Source organism: Danio rerio, chromosome 7 (assembly GCF_049306965.1).
Source record: "Danio rerio strain Tuebingen ecotype United States chromosome 7, GRCz12tu, whole genome shotgun sequence".
Taxonomy (NCBI): Eukaryota; Metazoa; Chordata; class Actinopteri; order Cypriniformes; family Danionidae; genus Danio; species Danio rerio.
Genome location: NC_133182.1, coordinates 16,493,049 through 16,517,500, shown reverse-complemented (window position 1 = coordinate 16,517,500; position 24,452 = coordinate 16,493,049). Strand labels below are relative to the sequence as shown.

General features: G+C 35.1%; 1 protein-coding gene and 2 long non-coding RNA genes across 4 annotated transcripts in view; 1 reads left to right on the top strand and 2 right to left on the bottom strand.

The window, feature by feature from the left end:
- Nucleotides 1-2,742, bottom strand: part of zdhhc13 (zDHHC palmitoyltransferase 13) — a 42,763-nt gene extending 40,021 nt beyond the window's left edge. Inside the window, exon 1 of one of the 2 annotated variants that reach the window (XR_012382399.1) lies at nt 2,616-2,742. Coding sequence is in view for 1 of the 2 variants with exons in the window: in NM_001008650.3 (NP_001008650.2) it covers nt 2,616-2,639 (24 nt within the window). In the remaining variant the exon portion in view is untranslated. 2 annotated transcript variants of the gene reach the window in all.
- LOC141375331 (uncharacterized) overlaps nt 1-24,452 on the top strand; it is a 314,549-nt gene that overhangs the window by 206,614 nt on the left and 83,483 nt on the right. The window lies entirely within an intron of this gene.
- Nucleotides 10,297-12,594, bottom strand: LOC141375436 (uncharacterized). The gene is made up of 7 exons (XR_012383489.1): nt 12,530-12,594; nt 12,210-12,255; nt 11,888-11,915; nt 11,784-11,809; nt 11,468-11,606; nt 11,259-11,362; nt 10,297-10,701 (listed from the first exon to the last, which is right to left on the bottom strand). It is a non-coding gene; the product is annotated as an uncharacterized lncRNA (long non-coding RNA).

The following is a 24,452-nucleotide window of genomic DNA, read 5'->3' as shown; positions in this document are numbered from 1 at the left end:
TGACTAGATAATTTGTAAGACATTAGTATTCAGCCTAAAGTGACATTTAAAAATGTAATTAGGTTAATTAGGCAAGTAAGATCTATTGGCCAAGTCATTGGGTAACTGTGGTTTGTTCTGTATTTAAGAAGGCTAACAATATTGACCTTAAAAACTGCTTAAACATTTTAAAAACTGCTTTTATTCTATCCAAACTAAAAGAAATAAGACTTTCTCAAAAAGAAAAAAAATACTTACAACATTTCAAAGGAGGGTGATACAGTGGCTAATGTGGTTAGCACAGTTGTCTCACAGCAAGAAGGTTGCTGGTTTGAGTCCAAGATGGACCAGGATGGCTTACTGTGTGGAGTTGACATGGGTTTCCTCTGGGAGCTCCAGTTTCCCCCACAGTCCAAAGACTTGCGGTATAGGTGAATTAGAAAAACTAAATTGACTGTAGTGTATGAATGTGTGTGTGAATGAGAGAGTGTGTACATTATATTGTGTGAATATAAACATGGATTAACATAAACAAAAAAAAAAAAACATTCATGTTGTGCAGTAAAATAATTTTATCCTATGTTTACAGAGCTTTAATAGTAAGGTTGTGGATTAAGCACCTATTTCTCAAACAAAAATAAATAAATAATCTACACTATGAACACAAATAGTAGTTTAATTTATGTCGCATTTTTGATCAGCATCATGAACTAATGATATTTGACTAAATTGACCCCTGACAGAAAGACTCCTGCTATATGAGTCAAATGGTGTAACCAGTTACACCCCTTGACATTTCAACTTAAAATGAAATTTGACAGGCATTATCAATAACATCTATGTAAGCACATGGGCTTGGTGGGAATATTTCAAATTTAACTTTTAAATATAATACTTATTTTTATAATTATGAACAATTATCAGTGCATTTCTGGGGTCTTACCATTTGACATGCATATCTAAGAATAGCTGACCATACCTTAAAAAGGTCAAAGTATCTCACATTTTAAAAAGAGTTACTAACCTTTGCATGCAGTAATTAGTCTTATCAAGAGTTCTTCTCTGTGATTCAATTTCCTGTCTAACTGTCTTGTGCACAATATTAACAAAATGGCTCAATAAATGGTGGTTACACCATCTTGACATTTCAGAAATTTGAGGTGACAGAAAAAATTCCCCAAATGAATTATAATATTTAAAACAATTGTGCTATATTTACCTTTATTTACTATTAAATATGTCTAATGTAAAATTATGCCAGACTAGCCGATACAATGTTTCATTGAGGCTTTCACATTTTTTAAACAAGGTAAACTATTTGGTACCAATTTTTTTTGGTTACACCACATTGACATTCTTGCAATAATCCCCTAAAAATTTTCTTAAAATGGATTAAAACCAAAAAATTAAACTTGGTCCTCAAAATAGAGAATGTATGCAAGTAATTTGCTTATTTATTTTGAAACTGTAACCTACTTGAATTTATTTAAAAGACATGGACACAAAAAAATGAGCGTCACGTCATTGACCCATATACATATATACATATATACATATATATATATATATATATATATATATATATATACATATATATATATATATATATATATATATATATATATATATATATATATATACATATACATATATATATATATATATATATATATATATATATATATATATATATATATATATATATATGGTTTTTTTTCCTGCTGGAGATATTGTTGTCCTAAAAAAACAACCACAAAAAAATGTAAATAAAAAAAACTTACACATACCTAAGGAACCTTTTTCAAACCGTGGTATACCTTGAAAACGGTTATCGTCCCATGCCTAATCTCATTACATTACTTTTAAAACTGTAACACCTAATGCACATTTGTAAATTAAAACAATTTTTAGTAAACATAAACTAGTATGGTAAGCACTTGTCGGAAATATTTTTGTTGCATCAAAAAGTGGGCTAATGACAACCATCCAACAAGCTAAATTTAGTGCTTAAAAGGTCACTAAAATGCAGCATTTGAACCTCATAATTAGATTGTAACTTAGACCTCATAATTATTAATAGAAAATGAGGCGAATGACTGCGAAAAGGTCCACTTTTTGAGAAAAAAAAGAACCACCCATTTTAATAGACTGGCTATGGGCATACAGAAGTAACGTTACATTCAAGTGTGTTCAACTCATAAACTATCAAACCTGAGGACAGAATATGATAAGGCTAGTCATGTGGTTTCAACATGGCTGTGTCCATAAGAGAGTAAAATTAAATATTTTCAAGACTAGCAGGTAACAGGCTTTATGTCAGATAGGTATTTTAATTACAATTAAGTTACGTGTTTGTCTTGGAGTATGACACTTTAAATTTAGCAATTATTAATTTGAGAGCACAATTGTCAGAAATATAATTTAGTGTATGCTTCAGGTAAACAAATTGTTTGTTCTAGTGATGGTTTAAACTCTGAATCGTCCAGTGATCTAAAAACAGGATTTAGACCCCCATTAATAAACGTAACGTTACACACAGGTGATCAGTTAGCAATAGATGCTAAGTTAGCTTAACCGGTCTTATAAATCCATTAAAAGACAAAACAAAAGAGCACATAAATGATTTTCCCCCTTACTCCGTCTCCTTCTGACCAGTCCATCACTTCTGTACGAGGTTATCCGTGATTTACCATCAAGATTTACTCTGACAGAAACTGAAGTCGGGTGTGCGGTCGGTGCATCTTCCACTTCCTGGATACGAGTGACAAAAAAGTCTGCGTTCTGATTGGCCGCTTCGTCTCAGTGACGCTGAGGGTTACCTTATTTGCATTTCCTGACATACTTGCACTCAAGCGCGAATGCTAATGATAATCTGCATTTATTTATGATTTATGTCCAGATGATTAATTTATTCTAGATTTTCGGTTTCACATACACATGAACATTCATGAGATTTCATGAGATTTCCTGATTTCCTGGAGCTAAGGATTTTAGCACACGCTTCTTCTAACCAGACATACTGGGAATATTTCTAAAAATTTCTTCCATAGTATTTGTGTTTCCTACTATGAATGTTAATGGGCAATAATTGTTTAGCTTTCTTTAGAATATCTGCGTTTTTTTATTTGTGTTCAATAGAAAAATAAAACAGAAAGGTTGAATCCAATGGAGGGGGAATAAACAGTGTGCACGTTTTTATTTTGGTGTAAACTATATGAATAAAAAGCCAATATTTCAAATTAAATGAATAATACACCCAAAAACTCTAATAACCTCATTTTTTCTTTCTCACATGGTTTTAAACTTCTATACGTTTCATTTTTCTGTTGATCTTAAAAGAAGATTGTTTGAAGAATGCTGATACCCATCAACTTCCACTGTAGGTCAAAAAGGTTACGATGGAAGTCACTAAGAAAAACTAAAATAATAACGATAATCTGCATTTATTTTAGCACACGATTCAAGCCAGATATTGTAGGAATATTTCTAAATATTTTTCCATAGTAATTGTTTTTCATACTATGAATGTTAATGGTTAATATATTAATAGGTTTTAAAACAATGGAGGGTGATTAAACAGTGTGTACATTTCTGTTTTTGTGAAAACTATATCAATTTAAAACTAATATTTCAAATTAAATGGATAATACACCCATTCATTTATTCTTCCTCACATTTTAAACTTCTATGAGTTTCTTTCTTCTGTTGATCACAAAAGAAGATATTTTGAAGAATGCTGATACCCATCGACTTACAATTGTAGGACAAAAAAAGTTACTATGGAAGTCACTGAAAAAATAATTGAATAATAAAGATAATTTGCATTTATTTTAGCACACGCTTCTTCTAGTCAGATATATTGGGAATATTTGTTTCATAGTATTTGTTTTCCTACTATGGATGTTAATGATTAATAAATAAAACTAAAAGGTTTGAATCCAATTGAGGGTGATTCAGTAGTGTGTACATTTATTTTTTATTTTTTTGGTTGAAACTATAGAAATAATAAACTAATATTTCAAATTAAATGGATAGTACACCCAAAAAAAATGTTTATTCTTCCTCACATGGTTTTAAACTTCTATAAGTTTCATTTTTCTGCTGATCTTAAAAGAAGATAATTTGAAGAATGCTGATACCCACCGACTGCCATTGTAGGACAAAAAAGTTACTATGGAAGTCACTGAGAAAAACTAAAGTAATAACGATAATCTGCATTTATATGAGCACACGCTTCAAGCCAGATATAATGGGAATACTTCTAAATATTTGTTCCATAGTAATTGTTTTCCTTACTATGAATGTTAATGGTTAATAGATTAAAATGCTTGAATCCAATGGAGGGTGATTAAACAGTGTGTACATTTTAGTTTTTGTGTAAACTATATAAATTAAAAACTAAGATTTCAAATTAAATGGATAATACACCCATAATTCATTTATTCTCCCTCACATGGTTTTAAACGGTTTGATTCATCTGTTGATCACAAAAGAAGATATTTTGAAGAATGCTGATACCCATCAACTTACAATTGTGGGACAAAAAAGTTACTATGAAAGTCACTGAGAAAAACTAAAATAATAATGATAATCTGCATTTATTTTAGCACACGTTTCAAGCCAGATATTGTAGGAATATTTCTAAATATTCATCACTGTCCCCCTGGCCAGGAGTCATACTCATACAAAAAGAAATGCAGATTATCTTTACATCAAATTCACGCTGTGTGTGCGTTACATACCTGTTCAACTTGCTGTTCCAGTTCAGTTTCACAATGTGAAAGCCACATAAATGTGAATGAGATTCCTTTTAGCCATTGTTTAAATTTGTGAAGTAACACATCTATTCGAAGCATTGCAGCTTTATGCAGAGCTAACAATAATGGGCATTGTTTGTACATGTATCATGCAAATACAATGTTTGTAGACGTTTAATGAGGTTGACCTTATTTTTACTAACCCTTTAACATTACGGATAGCCTACTAAAGGCACATGTCATAAAAAAATTAACTATTTTGCTGTTATTGAAACACCAGAGCTTTTGTGGTTTTTGGATTCTAAATTAAATAAATGTGATTTTATACACAGAATTCACATAATATCCAGGTGAGGTTCTTCAACTAATTATTCTGACCATTTCATAATAATAATAATAATATTAATATTAATAATAATAATTCATTTTGTTTTTGGCTTACTCCCTTTATTAATCAGGGAACACTATAGACGAATGAACCACCAACTTATCCAGCATATGTTTTACGCAGCAGATGCCCTTCCAGCTGCAACCCATCACTGGGAAACACACATACACTTTCATTCACACACACACTACAGACAATTTAGCTTACCCAATTCACCTATAGTGCCTGTCTTGGACTTGTGGTGGAAACCGGAGCACCTGGAGGTAACCTACACCAACACGGGGAGTACATGCAAATATAATAATATTGATAATACATTTGATCCATAATAGCCCTTTCTTAAACAATATAATATGTAATCATATGCCTAAAATTACAGCAAAAAAGTGTATTTTTTTATTTTGTCCTCCAACATTGACAATGCGAATGCATATGCAGTAATGTTTGAATGATGCATATGTAAAATGTATGCAAACATAATGTATATATGTTCATGTCCTACTTGAACATGGCCAGACTGGTTCAAGATGATAGAAAGGCAACAGTAACTCGTTGCCACCCAAGGCATGCAGAAGAGCATCTCTGAACACACAACACGTCTAACCTTGAGGCAGATGGGCTACAGCAGCAGAAGACCACACCAGTGTCACTCCTGTCAGCTAAAAACAGGAAATTAAGGCTACAATTAGCACAAGTTTACTAAATATGGACAATAGAAGATTGGAAAAACGTTGCCCGGTCTGATGAGTATTGATTTCTGCTGCAACATTCGGCTAGTAGGGTCAGTATTTGGCGTCAACAACATAAAAGCATGGATCCATCCTGCCTTGCATCAACGGTTCAGGCTGCAGGTGGTGTAATGGTGCCCTCTGATGGCTACTTCTAGCAAGAACACGCACCATGTCATAAATCACAAATCATCTCATACTGGTTTCTTGAACATGACAATGAGTTCACTGTACTCAAATGGCCTCAACAGTCACCAGATCCCAATACAATAGAGCACCTTTGGGATGTGTTGGAATGGGAGATTCACATCATGGATATGCAGCCGACAAATCTGCAGCAACTGCATGATGCTATCATGTCAATATGGAGCAAAATCTCTATCCAACCTGGTTCTAGTAAGGTGTACCTAATAAAGTGGCCAGTGAGTGTAAAACAGTAGGCTGAGTCATCCTAACTAAATTAAAATACAGCTTGATTAAAATATGTCAAACAAGAGGTTTGGTATAAAAACCTTATTTCTTTTTACAGTGACTGGCATTTTAAGGGGAGTCTTCTGCACAGTAAAATGTATGATAGACAATAAATCATACATTTAAATACAAATTAAATGTATGATAAAAATAGAATAAATGTGCTTCCATTTAATTTATTACAACTGCACTTTCTTTTTATCCGTTTTAATCTTTCACATTTAACCCATATTTACATTATTTATGAATCTATAGCCGTCTTTACACAGCTAATTTAAGGCAGCCCTAATGCAGGTCTGTGTTTATTCAGCATTTAATGTAAAAAAACTATATGCAGCATTATTCAATCTGCATATACACACATTTTGTATAAGATATAGACCTATATACACTATATTTGCATATATTTACATATGCATCACTCATATGCATAAATTACTACATATGCATTTGCATTGTCAATGTTAGAGGACAAAAAGAAAATACAGTTGTTGGTTTTTTGGGTGATTTTAGTCATAGTGGGATATACAAAAAACATATTGACTGTTGGGAGGGAAAAAAAAAGCTGGTCAGGGCAATCTCACACTGACCAAGTTTATGTGGCAACATGTTGTAAAGCTTTAGCAGACCGGGTACAGATGCAAGCTGAGACAATGCTTTTATTGCACACACTTAACTTCGACCCTAACCCTACCCCTCACAGGGACATAACCTGATCTATTGAGTGCATGTGTCTGAGATTGCATCCAGTTGAATTGAGATTATACAGCCCTGGGAGTTTAACAAACTTATTTCTGAAAGCTTTTTAGTCAGTTTTTTCACCTATAAGATTCGTTAAAATAGAATTTTTTTTAACTAAGACCTATTTGAAAAGTATCTAGCCTGATGTTTGCCTGATTTAAACGTTAATTCCAAGAAACAGGGCCTATAGTGACCACAAGATGGCAGCAAATCCTGTCAGTTACTAATAGAAGCCCCTCAGTTAGGAAAAGCCGCTCACAGCATTTGTTGGGAGAACAGAACTATTGATTATGTTTCCACAGATCAATCAAAGCCTGAGGAGATCCATCACTTCACACTCCTGTGAACAACTGCTTCCAAACCACAATCATCTGGAATTGAACCAGGGACAGAGAAATTACACAGTATCTATCTATCTATCTATCTATCTATCTATCTATCTATCTATCTATCTATCTATCTATCTATCTATCTATCTATCTATCTATCTGTCTGTCTGTCTGTCTGTCTGTCTGTCTGTCTGTCTGTCTGTCTGTCTGTCTGTCTGTCTGTCTGTCTGTCTGTCTGTCTATCTATCAGTCTGCCTGCCTGCCTGCATGCATGCATGCATGTCTGTCTGTTTTTCTGTCTGTCTGTCTGCCTGCCTGTCTGTCTGTCTTTTTGCCATCTATCCATCCATTTATGTATCTGTCTGTCCATCAATTTATCTGTCTCTGTGTCCGTTTGTCCATATGTTCATCCCTCCATCGGTCTATCCACTCATCCATCTGTACATTTATCTGTTTTTCTATTGATCTATACATCCACCCATCCCGCTTTTCTGCTGTCCATCAATTCACCCATCCATCCATCCATCCATCCATTTGTCTGTCCATCAGTCCACCCATTCATCTATTTGTTTATTTATCTGTACATCTGTCCGTTTAATTGACATATATCCATCTGTCCATCCATCCATCTGTCTATCATCCTTTTGTCCATCTAGCCATCCATTTATCAATTCATTTATTTGTCTGTCCATCCATCTTTGTCTCTTTGCCATCCATCCATCCATTTACATATCTGTCTGTCTATGTCCATATGTTCATACGCCAATCTATCTGTCTATCCATATATCTACCTGTCTGTCCATCTATTCATCCCTTCATCCATTTATTCAACCATAAATCTATTTATTGTATTACTTTTGTCCATCTATCCATGTTTGTTCATTCATCTGTCTATCATTCCTTTCTCCATACATCCTTCAATGAATTTACCTGTCTGTTCATCCATCGATCCATCGTTCTGTCGATCCATTAACCCATCCATCCATCCATCCATCCATCCATCCATCCATCCATCCATCCATCCATCCATCCATCCATCCATCCATCCATCTGTTTTTCCATCTATTTATTAGTCCATCCATTCGTTAATGTGCCTGTCCATCCATCAATCCACCAATTCATCTATCTATTTATCCATCTGTCCATTTGGTTGACATATATCCATCTATCATTCCTTTTATATATCCATCTGTCTATCATCCTTTTGTCTATCTATCCATCCTTCTATCAATTAATTTATTTGTCTATTCATCAATCCATCTTTGTCTCTTTGGCATCCATCCATCCATCCATCCATCCATCCATCCATCCATCCATCCATCCATCCATCCATCACTTAATGTATCTGTCTGTCTGTGTCCATTTGTCCATACTCCATCTATCTGTTCATCCACATATCTCCCTGTCTGTCCGTCCATCCATCCTTCCTTATGTTTATCCAACTGTACATCTATCCATTAATTTGTAATTACTTTTGTCCATCTATTCATATGTCCGCCCGTCAATCTACCCGTCTATCATTTCTTTGTCTATCTATTAATTAATTTATCTGTCTGTCCATTTATCCATTCATCTATTTCTGTCTGTTTGCCATCCATCGATCCTTTTATAAGTCTGTCTGTCTGTGCGTCCATTTGTCCATATTCCAATCTATCTGTTCATCCATTTATCTGTGTCTGTCCATCCGTTCATCCTTCCATCCATTAATCCAACCATACACATACACTGAAAACCCTAATGTTGTCTTTACTTAAACAATTAAGTAAAGTTGACTGAACATAACTTAAAATTTAGCATTTTGGTGGTATCACTTAAAAATATGAGTTAATTTAACTTATGTACCATGAAAATGCAAAAACTTAAGATTTCAAGTGTAGTGAGCTCAAAATCATAATTAATCCTTTGGAAAAATATAATTCATTTTCACAAATGTAGTCGTGACTGTTAAATTCTAATTTGTGCAACCTTTTTTGTACAAGATCTTTTTTTAAATCAGAAAACATGGCTTCAGACATATTTATTCATCATAATGTGTATAAATGGCTACTTATTTTTTCATTTAAAATTTATTTTAAAATATTTTATAGTAAATTATTACACACACACACATACATTATATATATATATATATATATATATATATATATATATATATATATATATATATATATATATATATATATATATATAATATATATATATAATATATATATTAAAACAGTACTATATATATATATATATATATATATATATATATATATATATATATATATATATATATATATATATATATATATATATAGTACACTGTAAAAAATTTGACCTTAAATTCACAGTAAATTACTGGCTAATAATTGCATTACTTTCACAGTAAATTACTGTATGTAAATTCACAGTAAATTATTGTGAGGTAGTTCACAGTAATTTACTGTGGTTTTGTCACATTAAATTATTGTGAAATTACAACCACATATTGTAACTTTACAGTAGATAATAAAGTCCGTTACTGTGATTTCACAGAATTATCTTGTAGAATTAACTATATTTTACTGTGAATTTGCAGAAGGATTACTGTGATTTAGCAGTAGGTTGCAGTTTAAATACCTGATTTAACTGTAAAGTTACAGTTATATCCCGGATTACTGTAATTTAACAGTTTGGTGCTGTAAAATTTCAAAGCAAATTTAGGTCACACAAAAATGAAAATTCTATCTTGATTTACTCACCCTCAGGTTGTTCCAGCTCTGTTAAAATTTATTTTCTTTTTGTTAAACACAGGAATAAAAATATCAAATATTCCCCTTTGTGTTCAAACAACCTGAGGATGCGTAAATGATGACAGAATCTTCATTTTTGGGTGATCTGAGAAGACTCTAAAATCAAAATAAAAACAAACACACATACATTTTACAGATTTATTTAACAGCTTAATGACATCTGTGTAAACATTTCAGAAAACTTTCAAAAGGTGAAGGTGAAGCCTCAAAAAATACTATAATAACATATTAATAAAAAAAATCTGACATCATATGTTGCATACATATAAAAAGCAGTGCTTCAGAGTGCGCTCTCTCTCTGTCTCATATTATATATATATATATATATATATATATATATATATATATATATATATATATATACACACACACATGAGAGAGAGAGAGACAAAACTTCTTGCTAAATTAGGCAGTCGTCTATTCAAGGTCAATCATTTTCCTGATAATTTTACACACTTGCTGGTTGATTTGTCTTCTCTGCTTCTTTGACTTCGTCTGTTTTCCATCTCCAAACTGGTGCCCAAAAAGCACCTATAAGCAAAAGGGCAGACAAACAGTTAGCTTCATACAACACTACTAGCAAAATTACTGTTAGCTCAGTTTGAACATGCTGACAATACTGTAACTCAGTCAAACTGCAATCATTTAAACAAAAACATCTGAAAAACATTTCCATCACAAACACACATTCAAGAACAGTCCAACAACAAATAGTGATTTTAATGACCTAGGCAGAGCATTTTAAAACAGTTGATTTGATTTACACCTTCTGTTTACAGACTATAATCTAATGCTGGGTTCACACTTATTGCAAAGTTAACACATGCATCACAACACTTGCTCTTGAATACTGGCAGGATGTTTCTTGCATCAAGCTAATTTTTCATGATTTAAATATTAGGAAAATTTAGCAAAAAAAAAACTTGATTGAAGTGATACAGCACTTGTGTTGTATTAATTTCAATCAGGTTTTTTGCAAATATTCCAAATATTTTTCAACGTTTTTTGAGTTTCACTTAATTTGTGCTGCCCAGTAAAAACTTCCCACTATTTATGCATTTGCAATAACTTGCATGTAATCCACTCACCTGAATAGGTAACTTCACATATGGTATAAGAGCCCCATCCTTTTAAAGACAGCTTCCCCTCTGGTCTCCAGCACAGACAAACAAATTGAGTCTGCAACACGGCCCTTTATAACAAGGGGACAAGGGGAGTCATGACTTGTGCTCCTATACATTCCTTGTTTAACCCCCCAAAACAAGCCCTCAGTTACAATATTTATTGTAGACATTACCTTAAATTCCAGAGTGCAAAAGGCAACTTCAGCATACTTCATTTTCAGACCAGATCCAAAGTCAGTTGTGAAATCCAGGTGAGGTCCCATGACCACTCGACCCTCCAAGGAATAAGACTGTTTGTTTGATGTTGCACTGCTGGGGAAAGAAAGACTAAATTAGAGATGTTTGTGAATAATTACATTTGTTTGTAGAAACAAAGTTGACATTTCATGCTCTGCCTATTAAAAACCAAGCAAACAAACACACATGCCCAGTAAAATTGCTAATAAAAATAAAAACTATAGTTTAAAAAAATCTTTGTCTAATATTTACTACGACTGGAGGTACTGGTGGAATTTCTGGAAGAAGAAAAAGAGTTTGTTTAGATTGTGATAATGAATTTAGGTTATATTTGTGTGCTCAGAATTTACACTCACCTCACACTTTAGCTATTATCAGGTACACCTGAACACCAAAAAATAAAATCTACAGTTAGTGACAATATACAATTAGTTCTCATTAGTAAATGTTAGCACTGCATTAACACCAGTGAGAAATACAATATGTACTGTGTTAGTGTTAATTTAAAAGAATACAATTAAATTGTATTATAAGCCTAATTTAATAAAACAGTTAAGACTTGTTTCATAATGAGTTTAGTTTATTTAACTAACTCAACGTTAACGTTACAGTGAACAAAATTAACGTAAATGATGGTGACTAACCGTAACGTTAACTTAAGTGAAGGCCAGAGCTTACCTTAACGTTATAACGTTAGTCATTTCACATTTACTTCAGTCTTGTACTGAAAAAGAAAATAAAGTTAACAAGAAGTTATTTAAAGAAAATTCCCTTTCTTTTTTTCAGGAACTAACGTTAACGTTATGCTAATACCTCAGAAAACACTACAATCACCATCTGGCGTCGTTAATTTCTTGTTTTAAATAAAGGCACGCTTAAACCATGTACTTGCGAGTACAACTAAAGTACTCGGTAAATTCCTGTTAAATGACATGCACTATACAGAAATACACATACAACAATCATTTAACGGACAAAAGTCACATTTTAACACTTACCGAGGATGAATCCGTTGGGTGAAGAGACGACGGAGGCGTTGTCTGTGGTGATTGCGCTTGTTTGCGGTCGAGTCGAGTCAGTTCTGTTCAATGAATCGGCTCCTTTAAGTGAACAGTAAAGAGTCGAATTCGCCTGAAACGCATTCCTTTTTTGTATAATATTGTAAAACGCAGACATATAATTCATTAATATTTCATCATATTGCTTGGTTCGTGTACTGCTTGTACACGAATTGCATGTTGATGACTATGAGCTTATGAACACGTCTGATAAAATATCTGAATCTGATTCAATGTCACACGAGTCCTGAACCGAAGCAGTGCAAAAGTGATAGATTGATTGAAATATAAAGTTAATTCTTTTCTTCGCCATTCAAAATATTACGTATCTCTGACTTTAACAATAAGAATAACAAAAAAAGTTTGTTTTGAGTGTATTGAGAATTATTATTTTTTCCTCCCAGGATTCATTTCGCACCAAGCTGCATCAAGCTGTAATGGTGGATGAGAAGGCACATAATATTATATTGCTTGTAATATGTAATGAAATAAAGTTTTAACACTTTTTCATGCGAGAATGTAGTTCTTCAAAACTCAAATCTGTGGATTTTTAGTAAAGATTGTGTGTAATTTTAAGTGTGTTTTGCCGGTAGCGGAGATCTATGACCTACAGGCGGTAACGGCGCTCATTACTCATGTATCCGCCGAGAGGCGCCTGTCTTCAGGCTAGACATTGGGACAATTGCCCCGTCTTCGATGGCTCTATATGCGTCCGAAAATGAAGTTTTAACTGTTTTTCATGCTAGAATGTAGTTGTTTAAAACTCTAATCTGTGGTTTATTTATATAGATTAAAAATAAATAAATAAATAAATAAATAAATATAATTCTGAGATTAGTGACCTCCAGGCGATGACAGGTGCCCAATACTCATGAAACCGTCTAAAGCAGACATTTACCCTGACATTGAAATAATTGTTGGCTGTTTAACAGTCTTTGGTTTCATTAATTAATTACTTTTTATTCCAGTTTATTATGTTTTGGCTAAGCACACAGTTATTTTCATTAAATATTATTTCCTATTCTATGTTAACTGTATAAAATTAAATAATGGTGCAGTACAACCAAAAAGATGTTGGTTACCAAATCGTTTTGTGGGCTATAACATTCTGTTATTATCAGTTAAAAGTTAATTTGTATTAATTTCTACGTTGAGTTAAAAAAAGGTTTGAATTTCTATAACTAACGTGCAAAAGATATAGCCCTTTTCACAGTAATTTGCTGTAATCATGCTACCTGCCGTTATTTCACAATAAAATTCTGAATACAACATATTACTGTGAATTTTTCAGTTAAATACTGTGAAGGGATACTAATGTAATTTACTGTGAAAAATTACAGTAACTTGTTGTGAAAACCTGGAAATTTTTTACAGTGTACTGTTTTAATGGAACTACAGGGCACTAGAGGGCGCTGGTCAGACACCTGGAATGTATAATAGGTGAGTGGATGAATGAAGAAGAGATTTAGTTGTGGTAGAGGGAAGTATGGTTCCTTGGAGCTACTTCAAACTGTTTGTATTGTGAAGTCCTAGTTGGTAAACCTTGCCTTTAAGATCAGCCTAAGGGCTTCCTTATTCAGTTTGCCAAACTTAGCACTAAGTTTGGTGAACTGAACAATTCAAGTATTCAGTCTACAAAACCGGCAAGTTAAATAAACTCATACATGCAAGTTTTGGGAGTTTCCATTACTCAATTAAATTGAGGCAACGAGTTTACTCAATTAATTTAGCTCAGTCAACTTATTAGGGTTTTCAGTGTATCCGCTCATTTGTTTTTCCATCCATGCATCTGTCTATCAATCCACCCATTCATTTATTTGTCAATCCATCTGTTCATTTGTCCATATGTCTATCTATATGTCCATCCATATGTCTATCTATATGTCCATCCATCTATCATTCCTTTTGTTCATCTATCCATCTTTCTGTCTAATTATCCGTCTATCATTGCTTTGTCCGTCCATCCATCCATCCATCTATTTATTAATTAATTTTTCTCTGTCTGTCCATCCCATCTGTCCATCCATCCATCCATCCATCCATCCATCCATCCATCCATCAATTAATTTATGTCTGTCTTTCCATCCAAATTGTCCATCTATCCATCCAACCATCCATCCATCCATCCATCATCCATCAATCCTTCCATCCATCTCTGTCTGTGTTCTTATGTAAATTTAATATGTATTACTGTTTAAATTAATGGATTTTGAGTTGAATTTGTGAAGGTTGTTGAATTATAGACATCTTCAAAAAAACCTGTTTATGAGGTCGTTTTCACAGTTGGAGTAAGAGCAGTAGTTCCTTCACATACATACAGCTCATTAATACCTATGGGAGACCACCAGTTTATTAGCATAATTAATTTAATCAGCAGGGGCTCCATGTAATCTCTCCCTTTTTTATTCCAGGGCCGGGAGAACATAATTACATTGACGAGATTGATGTATTTACATTGTTCTCCAGCCTCATTAACAGTAATGTATGCGACCCGGTGTTCAAACCATTGTGAAAAATATCTTCGCAGTCAAGGCCCTTTTGTAATAAAGAATAGAAGTATTACGGATTTATGAGAGCCTTAGTGAAGCAGCCGTATCACCAAGTATGGATCAATGCAGCACAATCAGTAGTGGAAAGAGTAACTAAAAAGTACAATTACTTTACAATTTTAAAACCCAAAATTAGAAAAAGATGGGACAGTATGGGAAACGCAAATAAAACAGAAAGTAGTGATATCTACATTTACTTTGACTTGTGTTATATTGCAGACAATACTACAAACTTTATTTAACATGTTTCTACTGGTTTTTACAGTTTGTTTTTTTTTGGTTGTTTTTAAATAAACATGTAATCCAATTTTGGTTCTTGCAACACATTTCAAAAAAGTTGGAAGAGTAAAACATTTAGTACCCCTTTGTTATGTTGCCATTCCTTCTCAAAAACTTAAAAGATGTTTAGGGACTGCAGACACCAAGTGATGAAGTGTTTTAGGTGTTATTTTGTCCCATTCTTCCTGAAAACAAGTCTTATAGTCACAGAACAGAATCAATAGAGAGGTTTGTGCAGTTCAACTTAAATTTTTAATAACAAGTTCAACAAAGGCAGTCTGTCAGTAATTCAGATGAAACACACAGATCCGGTTCTTCAAAGCAAACTCAAAAGGAAACACCCAGGGCCGGGGCCGAGAGAGGGAGAGAGCCGATCGGTCCGTGCCCACCACAGCGATGCGGGAACCACTGACCACCGGGTGCTGATGGTCAGAGCACAGTCAACAGGTGAGTAAGCAAGCTGCGGCACTCACAACATGAAACGATGAATACAGGAGGGATGATCGACAACCAGACGAGACGAGACAAATGATGATGAGATCTGATATTGGTAAAGACTAACAAACGGATAGCAAACGCACAGAGTAACAATAATCTAACAACAGAGGGAGAAATAAGGGAGGTAGATATAGGAGTGTCAATAATGACAAAGCGAGAACAGGTGACTGCTGATCAGCGCTCGCGCTGATTGCAAGCGCTGACAGCTGGTAGGAGAAACACAGAAGGGAAAAGATTGACAATCAACAAACCAGATTCATGACACTTATGGAGGGTCAAGGGTCTACAGGGTCTTCGTTGTCTGACTTTGAGCTTCAAAATGCGCCACAAATTCTTTATTAGAGACAGGTCGGGACTGCAGGCAGACCAGTCAGTAGCTGTATCCTCTTCCTTCTCAGCCAGGACTTTGTAATGTGTGCAGAATGTGGTTTTGCATGGTCTTGTTAAAATGTGCATGTGCATCCCTGGAAAAAAGCAGCATCTTGTGCTCTAAAATCTCTTTGTACTTTTCAGCATTATTGGTGCCATCACAAGTGCAGGTTACCTTTGCTAAGGGCACTGACACAACCCTAGATTTTGGAATTGTTGCTGGTGACAGTCTGGATGGTACTTTTCTTCTTTGGTTCGGAGCACACAGTGTCCATTTCTCCCCAAAAATACCTGAAATACTGATTCATCTGACCACAGTACACATTTCCACTGTGTGATGGTACATCCCAGATGTCACTGAACCAAGAGAAGTTGACAGCGCTTCTGGACACTGTTAACATAGGTCTTCCTTTTGGCACAGTACAGTTTTAACTGGCATTTGTGTATGTAACTACATATTGTGGTAGTTGACAAAAGTTTGCCAAAATAGTCCTGAGTGCATGTTGTGATATTGCTTATGGATGAATGACTCTTCTTGATGCAGTGGCACCTGAGAGATTGGAGATCACGATTGTTTGGCTTGCTCCCTTGTCCTGTAGGAACTAAAATCCCTCAAGATTCCTTGAATCTTTTAACAATGTTATGCACTGTTAAGGTGAAATATCCAAGTGTCTTGCTATCTTTCTTTGAGGAACATTGCTTTTAAATATTCCAGTATTTTTTCTCACATATTTGTTGGCAAACTGGCGATCCTCTGCCCATCTTTGCTCCTAAAGGACTAGACCAAGTGTGCCACAAGCCTGCGTTTGAGTAAAGGTCTCGGCAGTTAGATCGCCCCCTGGGGGCTGGCTGCAGTACAAGTCATAAAGCCCGCCTCCTCCGTGTTAATGAAGGAGACTTGAACCCAAATAAAAAAATGTATTACACTTGCAATAAAATGTCCCGAAAGATGGTTCTGGTCGATTAAGGCACTGGTTACTGTGCTGAAATAGGTGCAGATCTTCATTTTTGTAAACAGTTTGTTTTTAGCAGTAATTTAATGCTGGGCGTGTCATCGTGATTGACAGCTGTGATTGACAGTTTCTCAAAGCAGCGCGTCTGAGCTTCGGCAGAAGACTGAAGTGTTATTTTTCGATTTCTGTGTTATTTTACCATGACAAAATGAGTTCAGCAGTAAACTACAGTTTCTGACATACATGATCCTGGTGGAACACTGTTTATTCGCTAAGGTCAGGGCTTTTTTCGGGCGTTATTAGTTTGCTGATACACGCCCAACCACCCAGATAGCAAAATACACTCGAGCCAGTTCCAGCTAGATTCTAGCCTGCCGGAGACTTACCCCTCTGAGCTCAGACTGACTACCTCTGCTGGACCTACTCCGGATGCCTGGACTCACTGCCCGTCCGATTCCAGCCCGAGTCAATCGAGCCAGATGCGGTGGCCGAGCGAGCCGGCGCTGCCGCATGCAAGCCGGAATCAGCCCGCGACGGCGCGAGTAGGATATGTGCGCTGCGGCCCGGAGCTTGCGCGATTAAATATATAAAACCCTCATATTTGTTAACGTTATTACATCCATTTGTGTTGATATGACAGCAAACGCATGCTGAGAAGTTCGGGGGGCGTGGTTGATTTTGCATAAAGCGTTTGGTTGGAAGCTCGACTCCGCTCATTTTTTCGGCTCCTCCTCTGGCTCCATCAGACAGTCCTTCTGCGCATGTCAAGGCTCCAATTTCAGCAGTCTTTTGCGACAGTTTGTGCCCGTCAAGCAGGCGTTTTGCCCTCAAGGCGTTCAATGGGAAAAGGGGCTGTTGCGTCGTCCATATTTTTTAGAGTCATTGGACTAGACCTTTCTTGGAGGCTCCTTTTGTAAATCACCTATTGACATCACCTGTTTCAAATAACATCATTATTTAACCAATTCACCTGATTACTAGCCTTAATTTGCTAATGTGCCAACTTTTTTTTTAGATTGTGTTGCATGTCTGAATGAAAGGAAAGGATGTATATTTACATATGTAATGAAGTTGACCAGACAAAACAGGAATATTTTGTGTTCATATCGCCTGCAATGAAATACAAGTCAATGCAAATTTGGAAATCACTACTCTCTTTTTTTATTTGCACCTTCCTTACTGTCCCACCTTGTTCTGATTCGGGGTTGTATATTATATTATTTCAAACTGCTAAATGTGAATAAAGTCACTTTCTTCAATTTGGAGCTGAATTGTCAACATCAAAAGTCGACAGAGCAGAGATCAAGGTCCCACAATGCAACTTACAACCATTAATAAACAGAAAACACTTGTGAATCACAAATTATGGAAACCGATATTTCTTACAGTGTAATATAGTACATTTTCTGAGTAAAAAACTACTCCATTCCACTGATTTGAGTATTTGCAATTCATTACGTCTCTGAGCTCAACCTGTGTACTGTAACAAAACCATATTAGTTTTCTGTAGCAGACATTGACTCCTCTAATCCTCCCAAAAGCAGCCGAGTTCATGTAATCTCATTAGTATGTAATGGCAGTACAGAGGGGTTAAAGATGTCTGCAGGCACGATGCTGAGCTTTTGTCTCCATCTGTCTCCAGTGTGTTTAGTGCTCTTACGTGAGCATGTGGACCTCGTGAACTAATGAGCTAAAAAATGGTGGGTTGCCACACTTTGAACTTGCCATACTGGTTTTATTCTTGTACAATATGCTTGATATTAATTGGTGGATGTGCTTGCAGTTTAAATATTAGTTAAATATTTAGTGGTCACCCTACAATTTTCTCTCTTTCTTTTTCAAATATTGCCCAAAAGATGTTTAACAGAACAAGACATTTTCACAGTAGTTCCTATAATATTTTTTCTTCTGGAAAAAGTCTTATCTGTTTTATTTCGGCTAGAATGAAAGCAGTTTTTACTTTTTTAAAAACCCATTTTAAGATCAATATTATTAGTCCTCTAAGGCAATAAATTTTTTTTTGTCTACAGAACAAACCATCTGTCACGATCACCAGCGATCTAGCCTGTGCAGATCGCTGGTAAACACACAGATCACATAGAACTACAAATCCGCCATTTTATGGACTACAAAATCCAGTCATGCACTTCACACACACCTGCTCTAGGTCTCCATTAATTAGACTCACTGAGCTGATGCTGCTTATAGAATGATTACAAGGACAATAAAGACAGCACACACACACATTGTTGCTAAGCCTTGTTATCCATTTCTGTGACATTACAATGCATTTCTCTTGCCTTGCCAGTTTTGACCCTCGCTTTGTTTTGTTTGTTTTATTGTTTATACCTGTTTGCTGCCTGCCTTCTGACAACTTGCCTGTTATTTTGACTACGAATCTGGATTTGCCTGTATACATCTGTTTGCCCCTGAGTTGACCGTTGCTTGCCTGACCTGCGTTTGGATCCGCACCCCTGTTGTCAGCGTCACTTCACATTACACCATCATTATACAATGACTTGCCTAATTACTCTAATGCCAAGTTCAGACTGCATTAATTTAGCCACTATTTTGACTTGGCAACAAATTTCGGGAAATCGCTGACAAATGCTCGAAATCACAGTGCTCGTTCACGCGAGTAACAAATCACAACTCTCAAAAATGTAATCTGAAAGACTATTTTATTTATTTATTTTTTATTTTTTTACTGTTTACAAAAGACTTGAATTACTGGACGATTGTAAAATGGACGGCTTTATTATTGTATATGATGACTGTTCTGTCATTGTAAAGCTTTAAATAAAAATAAATAAATAAATAAATAAAAATTACCAATGAGTCGCCAACACCTGTGACATATTTGGCATGCTAAATATCTGGAGCTGTCTTTGATTCAAAATCATGCCGTGTGAAATGTGTTCTGATGAAAAATAACAATGGCGATCCCCTACAGCTAATGAGAGAGCAGCAGCCACTAGTCTGGGTATCTGCAGGCCACCGGGAGGTTGGGTGAGTTAAGAGCTCTTATTTTTCGGTGTATTTGGACCCAAGAAACGTAGGAAAAACTAGTGGAAATTTGGCAGGAGCACCCATGTCAGTTTGACGTGTCATCTGAGAAATATCACAACTGGGTCGAAAAAGAAACAAGTTTGAGAGAAATTGCTAATTCCCTTCAAAAGCCAGGTGAACAAAATAAGTACATTTTCCATCCCACTAAAGACTTCTTTTCCATTATTTAATAACAACAAGAGATATAGTATGTGTCGTGACCTTGTGTTGTTTCCATGTCACTTATAGCATGTGTTTGGTTGAGAGATGTAGTTTGTGGACCAAGACAAAGTTTGTCTTGATTCTTTCTATTGTAAAGTCATGTGAAACCCTCTGTGACCGATCCATCCTACAGTGTAAACACTGCACCGACAGAACCCCCCCCCCCCCCCCCCCCACAGATAGTCATGCAGTGTGAAAACATCTGTGACATGACTACTTTGAAAATCGTGGAGTCTGACCTAGTTAAGGCTTTAAATGTCACTTTAAGCTGAATACTATCTTGAATATTCATCTTGAAAACTATCTAGTAAAATATTATGTACTGTCATCATGGCGAAGACTAAATAAATCAGTTTTTAGAAATGAGTTATTAAAACTATTATGTTTAGAAATGTGTTGAAATCTTTCCGTAAAACAGAAATCAGGGGAAAAAAATTGGGCTAATAATTCTGACTTTAACTGTACATTAAACTATGTTGGGTAGATTTCAAACAGAATGCAGGTGAAAATCTTGAGCCATACATAAAAAAAATAAATAAATAAAACCAGTTATCATCGCAATGGATTTGGTTTTTATTCATGAGGGTCTCATGTAAACAAACAAACCAATAAGCAAACAGACATACGCGCATGCACACGAAACTCGATCGGTCTCGGCTTAGTGTTTGTGCGCATCTGTATCCTGCCTGGCTGATGTATCATCCCTCTTCATTCATACTTCACCATAATCAGCCCGGCGATCCATTTTATGTGGAATGGAGTTTTGTGTGGGCTGTGCTGGTTTGATAAAAGGGGACACACATAACTCTGGGCAATTTGCCCAGACATCAAAATCAATATTTGAAGGCCATTTGCTATGGACTTGAAAATAAAGAATGTCAAGGCCTCCCAAAGCTGCAATAAGGTTTCAAGAGCTTCTCTTCTCCTCTCCCCCCACCAAGTTCTTCTCAAGTTCAAAAGCATTTTTGTTTGTCTGGTTTAAAAAAATGCAGTTGTTATGATGATTCCCTCACTCATTAACACAACATACGACAAAATAACCATTATAACTGTGCACATGGGAAGTCAAGACCACCTCAAGATTAACCTAATCTATATGCTGAATCTAAAGAGAAAAGGAGTCATATTAATCTGATTCTGAATGACTTTGTCAAAAATACATTCACAAAGAGAGATACTGAGCTCTGTCAATTAAAAACTATATTAAAGTTTGACTGATAGAATGAATAGGAACCAATAGGCTTATCTTCATTCATTCATTTTGATTCGGCTTAATCTCTATTTCATAGTCTACCACAGCAGAATGAACCGACAACTATGTTACTCAGCAGATGCCCTTCCAGCTGCAACCCAGTACTGGGAAACACCAATAAAGACTCAGTCACACACATACACTACAGTCAATTTAGTTTTTTCAATTCACCTGTACCGCATGTCTTTGGATTTCTGGGGAAACCAGAGTACCCAGAGGAAACCAACACAAACACGGGGAGAACATGCAAACTCCACACAGCTGGGACTCAAACCAGCGACGTTTTACTGTGAGGTGACAATGCTGACCACTGAGCCACTGTGCCGCCTTTAAAGATATAGTTCACCCAAAATGAACATTTTCTCATCATTTTCTCATTTTGTAAAATGGTAGAAATTGGTAGCCATTGACATCCATAGTACAAAAAAAGTCTGAAGTGGACTGCCGATTTTTAACATTCTTCAAAATATCTGCTTCTATGTTTAAAAAAAATCAAACAAATTAACAAATTATTATGGAGGTTTATTTTTTTGGGTGAGATATTGCTTTAAAAAATAGAAAAAGCATACTATACTGCACACACACACACACACACACACACACACACAAACACACACACACACACACACACACAAACACACACTTTTTCTTAAAAAGTAATTTGAGGCATAATAATTAGCCTATAATTATTTTGTAATTAACTCATGATCAACCATTTAAATGGATCTCCATTATACCACACACTCTAATATTAATTAGAAATACGTATAGTTTTTTAAATTGCTAACCATGCAATTTCCTTCACTTGATAAAGCATTAATTAATACTAAATGTTTTGTGCATTGTAATGGACAACTTTCACAGAATGCTTTAAGGAAAACATTAATTAGCTATATATAAAATTAATAAGCTATTATTTATTTATTTGACATGTTTTTAGGATTCCATAAAATAGGTTCCAAAGGTTGCTTTCGGGGAAATGGTTATTTTTGCAGCCTGTTTAAACTACTCATTTAAAATAAGCTGAATCAACACAATTCTTGACTTTTTGGGGGGCATAACTTAATTGTTGTATGCTGAATCTACTTAAATTTGTAAAAAGCGATTAAATTAACTTAATTTGTGTTGGGACAACATGAAGAAACTGTGTAGAACCCTGCATTTTTTAAAAAAAGTATACACTCAAAAAATCAAAAAACAAAAACAATGTTTGCTGTTTGATCAAACTATACTAATTTAAAATGAGCTGAAACAACAAAATTGAGGGGTTTTTTGAAGAGGGGGGGGGACAACTCAAACATTAATAATCCACTTAAATTTGTAAAACAAATAAATTAGGTTAATTCCCTCATGTTGTCTCAACACAAATCGGTTGTGTGGAACCCAGCATTTTTTTAAGTGGACACTCAAAAAATTACATTTGCTATTGTTTAAACTACTTAAAACAAAATAAGCTGAAACAAAAAAAAATCTTGATGTTTTTTTATTTTTGTTTTGTGTTCAATCTATTTAAACTCGTAAAAACTAGTGTTAACTTATTTCCTTCATGTTGTTTCAACACAAACCGATTGTTTGGAACCCAGCATTTTTACAGTGTAGGAAAACAGTATAGTTCTTAAAAGACCCCCTTATATTATCAAAAGCACCTTTATACAGCATTAAGGAGCTTTTGTGGAATGTAAATATTCTATGATTGTTAAAACATTTTATATGCATCTAAAATCACATCCACTCTTGAGGAACAACTTAAATCATAATCATTAAAAATAAAAATCATAATATGCGTTATTTGAAAATAATCTGTCTTGTAGTTTACTTTGCCTATACCTTTACAATTCAGACTTATTTTATGTTGTTACAAGGGCGGCATGGTGGCTCAGTCAAGAAAGTTGCTGGTTGCTGTTTGGAGTTTGCATGTTCTCCCAGTGTTTGTGTGGGTTTTGTCTGGGTGCTCCGTTTTCCCCCACAGTCCAAAGACATGCTCTATCGGTGAATTGGATTATTTAAATTGGCCATTGACCAATTGGTGTGTTTGTGTGTATGAATGAGCGTGTATGGGTGTTTTTCAGTTGCAGCTGGAACTCATACATAAAACATATGCTGGAATAGGTGGCGGTTAATTCCGCTGTGGCGACCTCAGAAATAAAGACTAAGCCGAAGGAAAATGAATGAATATAGCATAAGGTTTGGGGTTTTCATGTGTCTCTGTCACAGAAGATTTAATTGTCATGTGTGGTGAGGACACACTGTAAGATAAATAAAGTGTCTACAATCACTAACTTTGACTCTATAGCTCCAGTGTCCTTTAAACCAACAATAGGCTGCTTTGTAACGCCATGTTCCCATTTTCAATAACAAAATATACACACAGCATATACTATATACTCTCAGGTATCTCAACAGATGATGTACTGTAATTAAAGGTGATAGTTTGTTTGGAAGTTCTATTTGAGACTATAGAACTGGCTGTGGGAGACTGCGGTTTTAATCCTTTTCTCAGCACGACACATTGACATCGCAGTACAGAACAGCTCTTTCATTCTTGTCCTGAACATTGTATGTAACAAAGCTTTCATTTCATGTGTACAGAATTAAAGAGTGCATCTAAACGACACATATTTTGTACAAATCAAAAATGTCCCCAATTCTTCACATAAAAGAATGAATCTTTATAGACATAGACAACCGAGAAA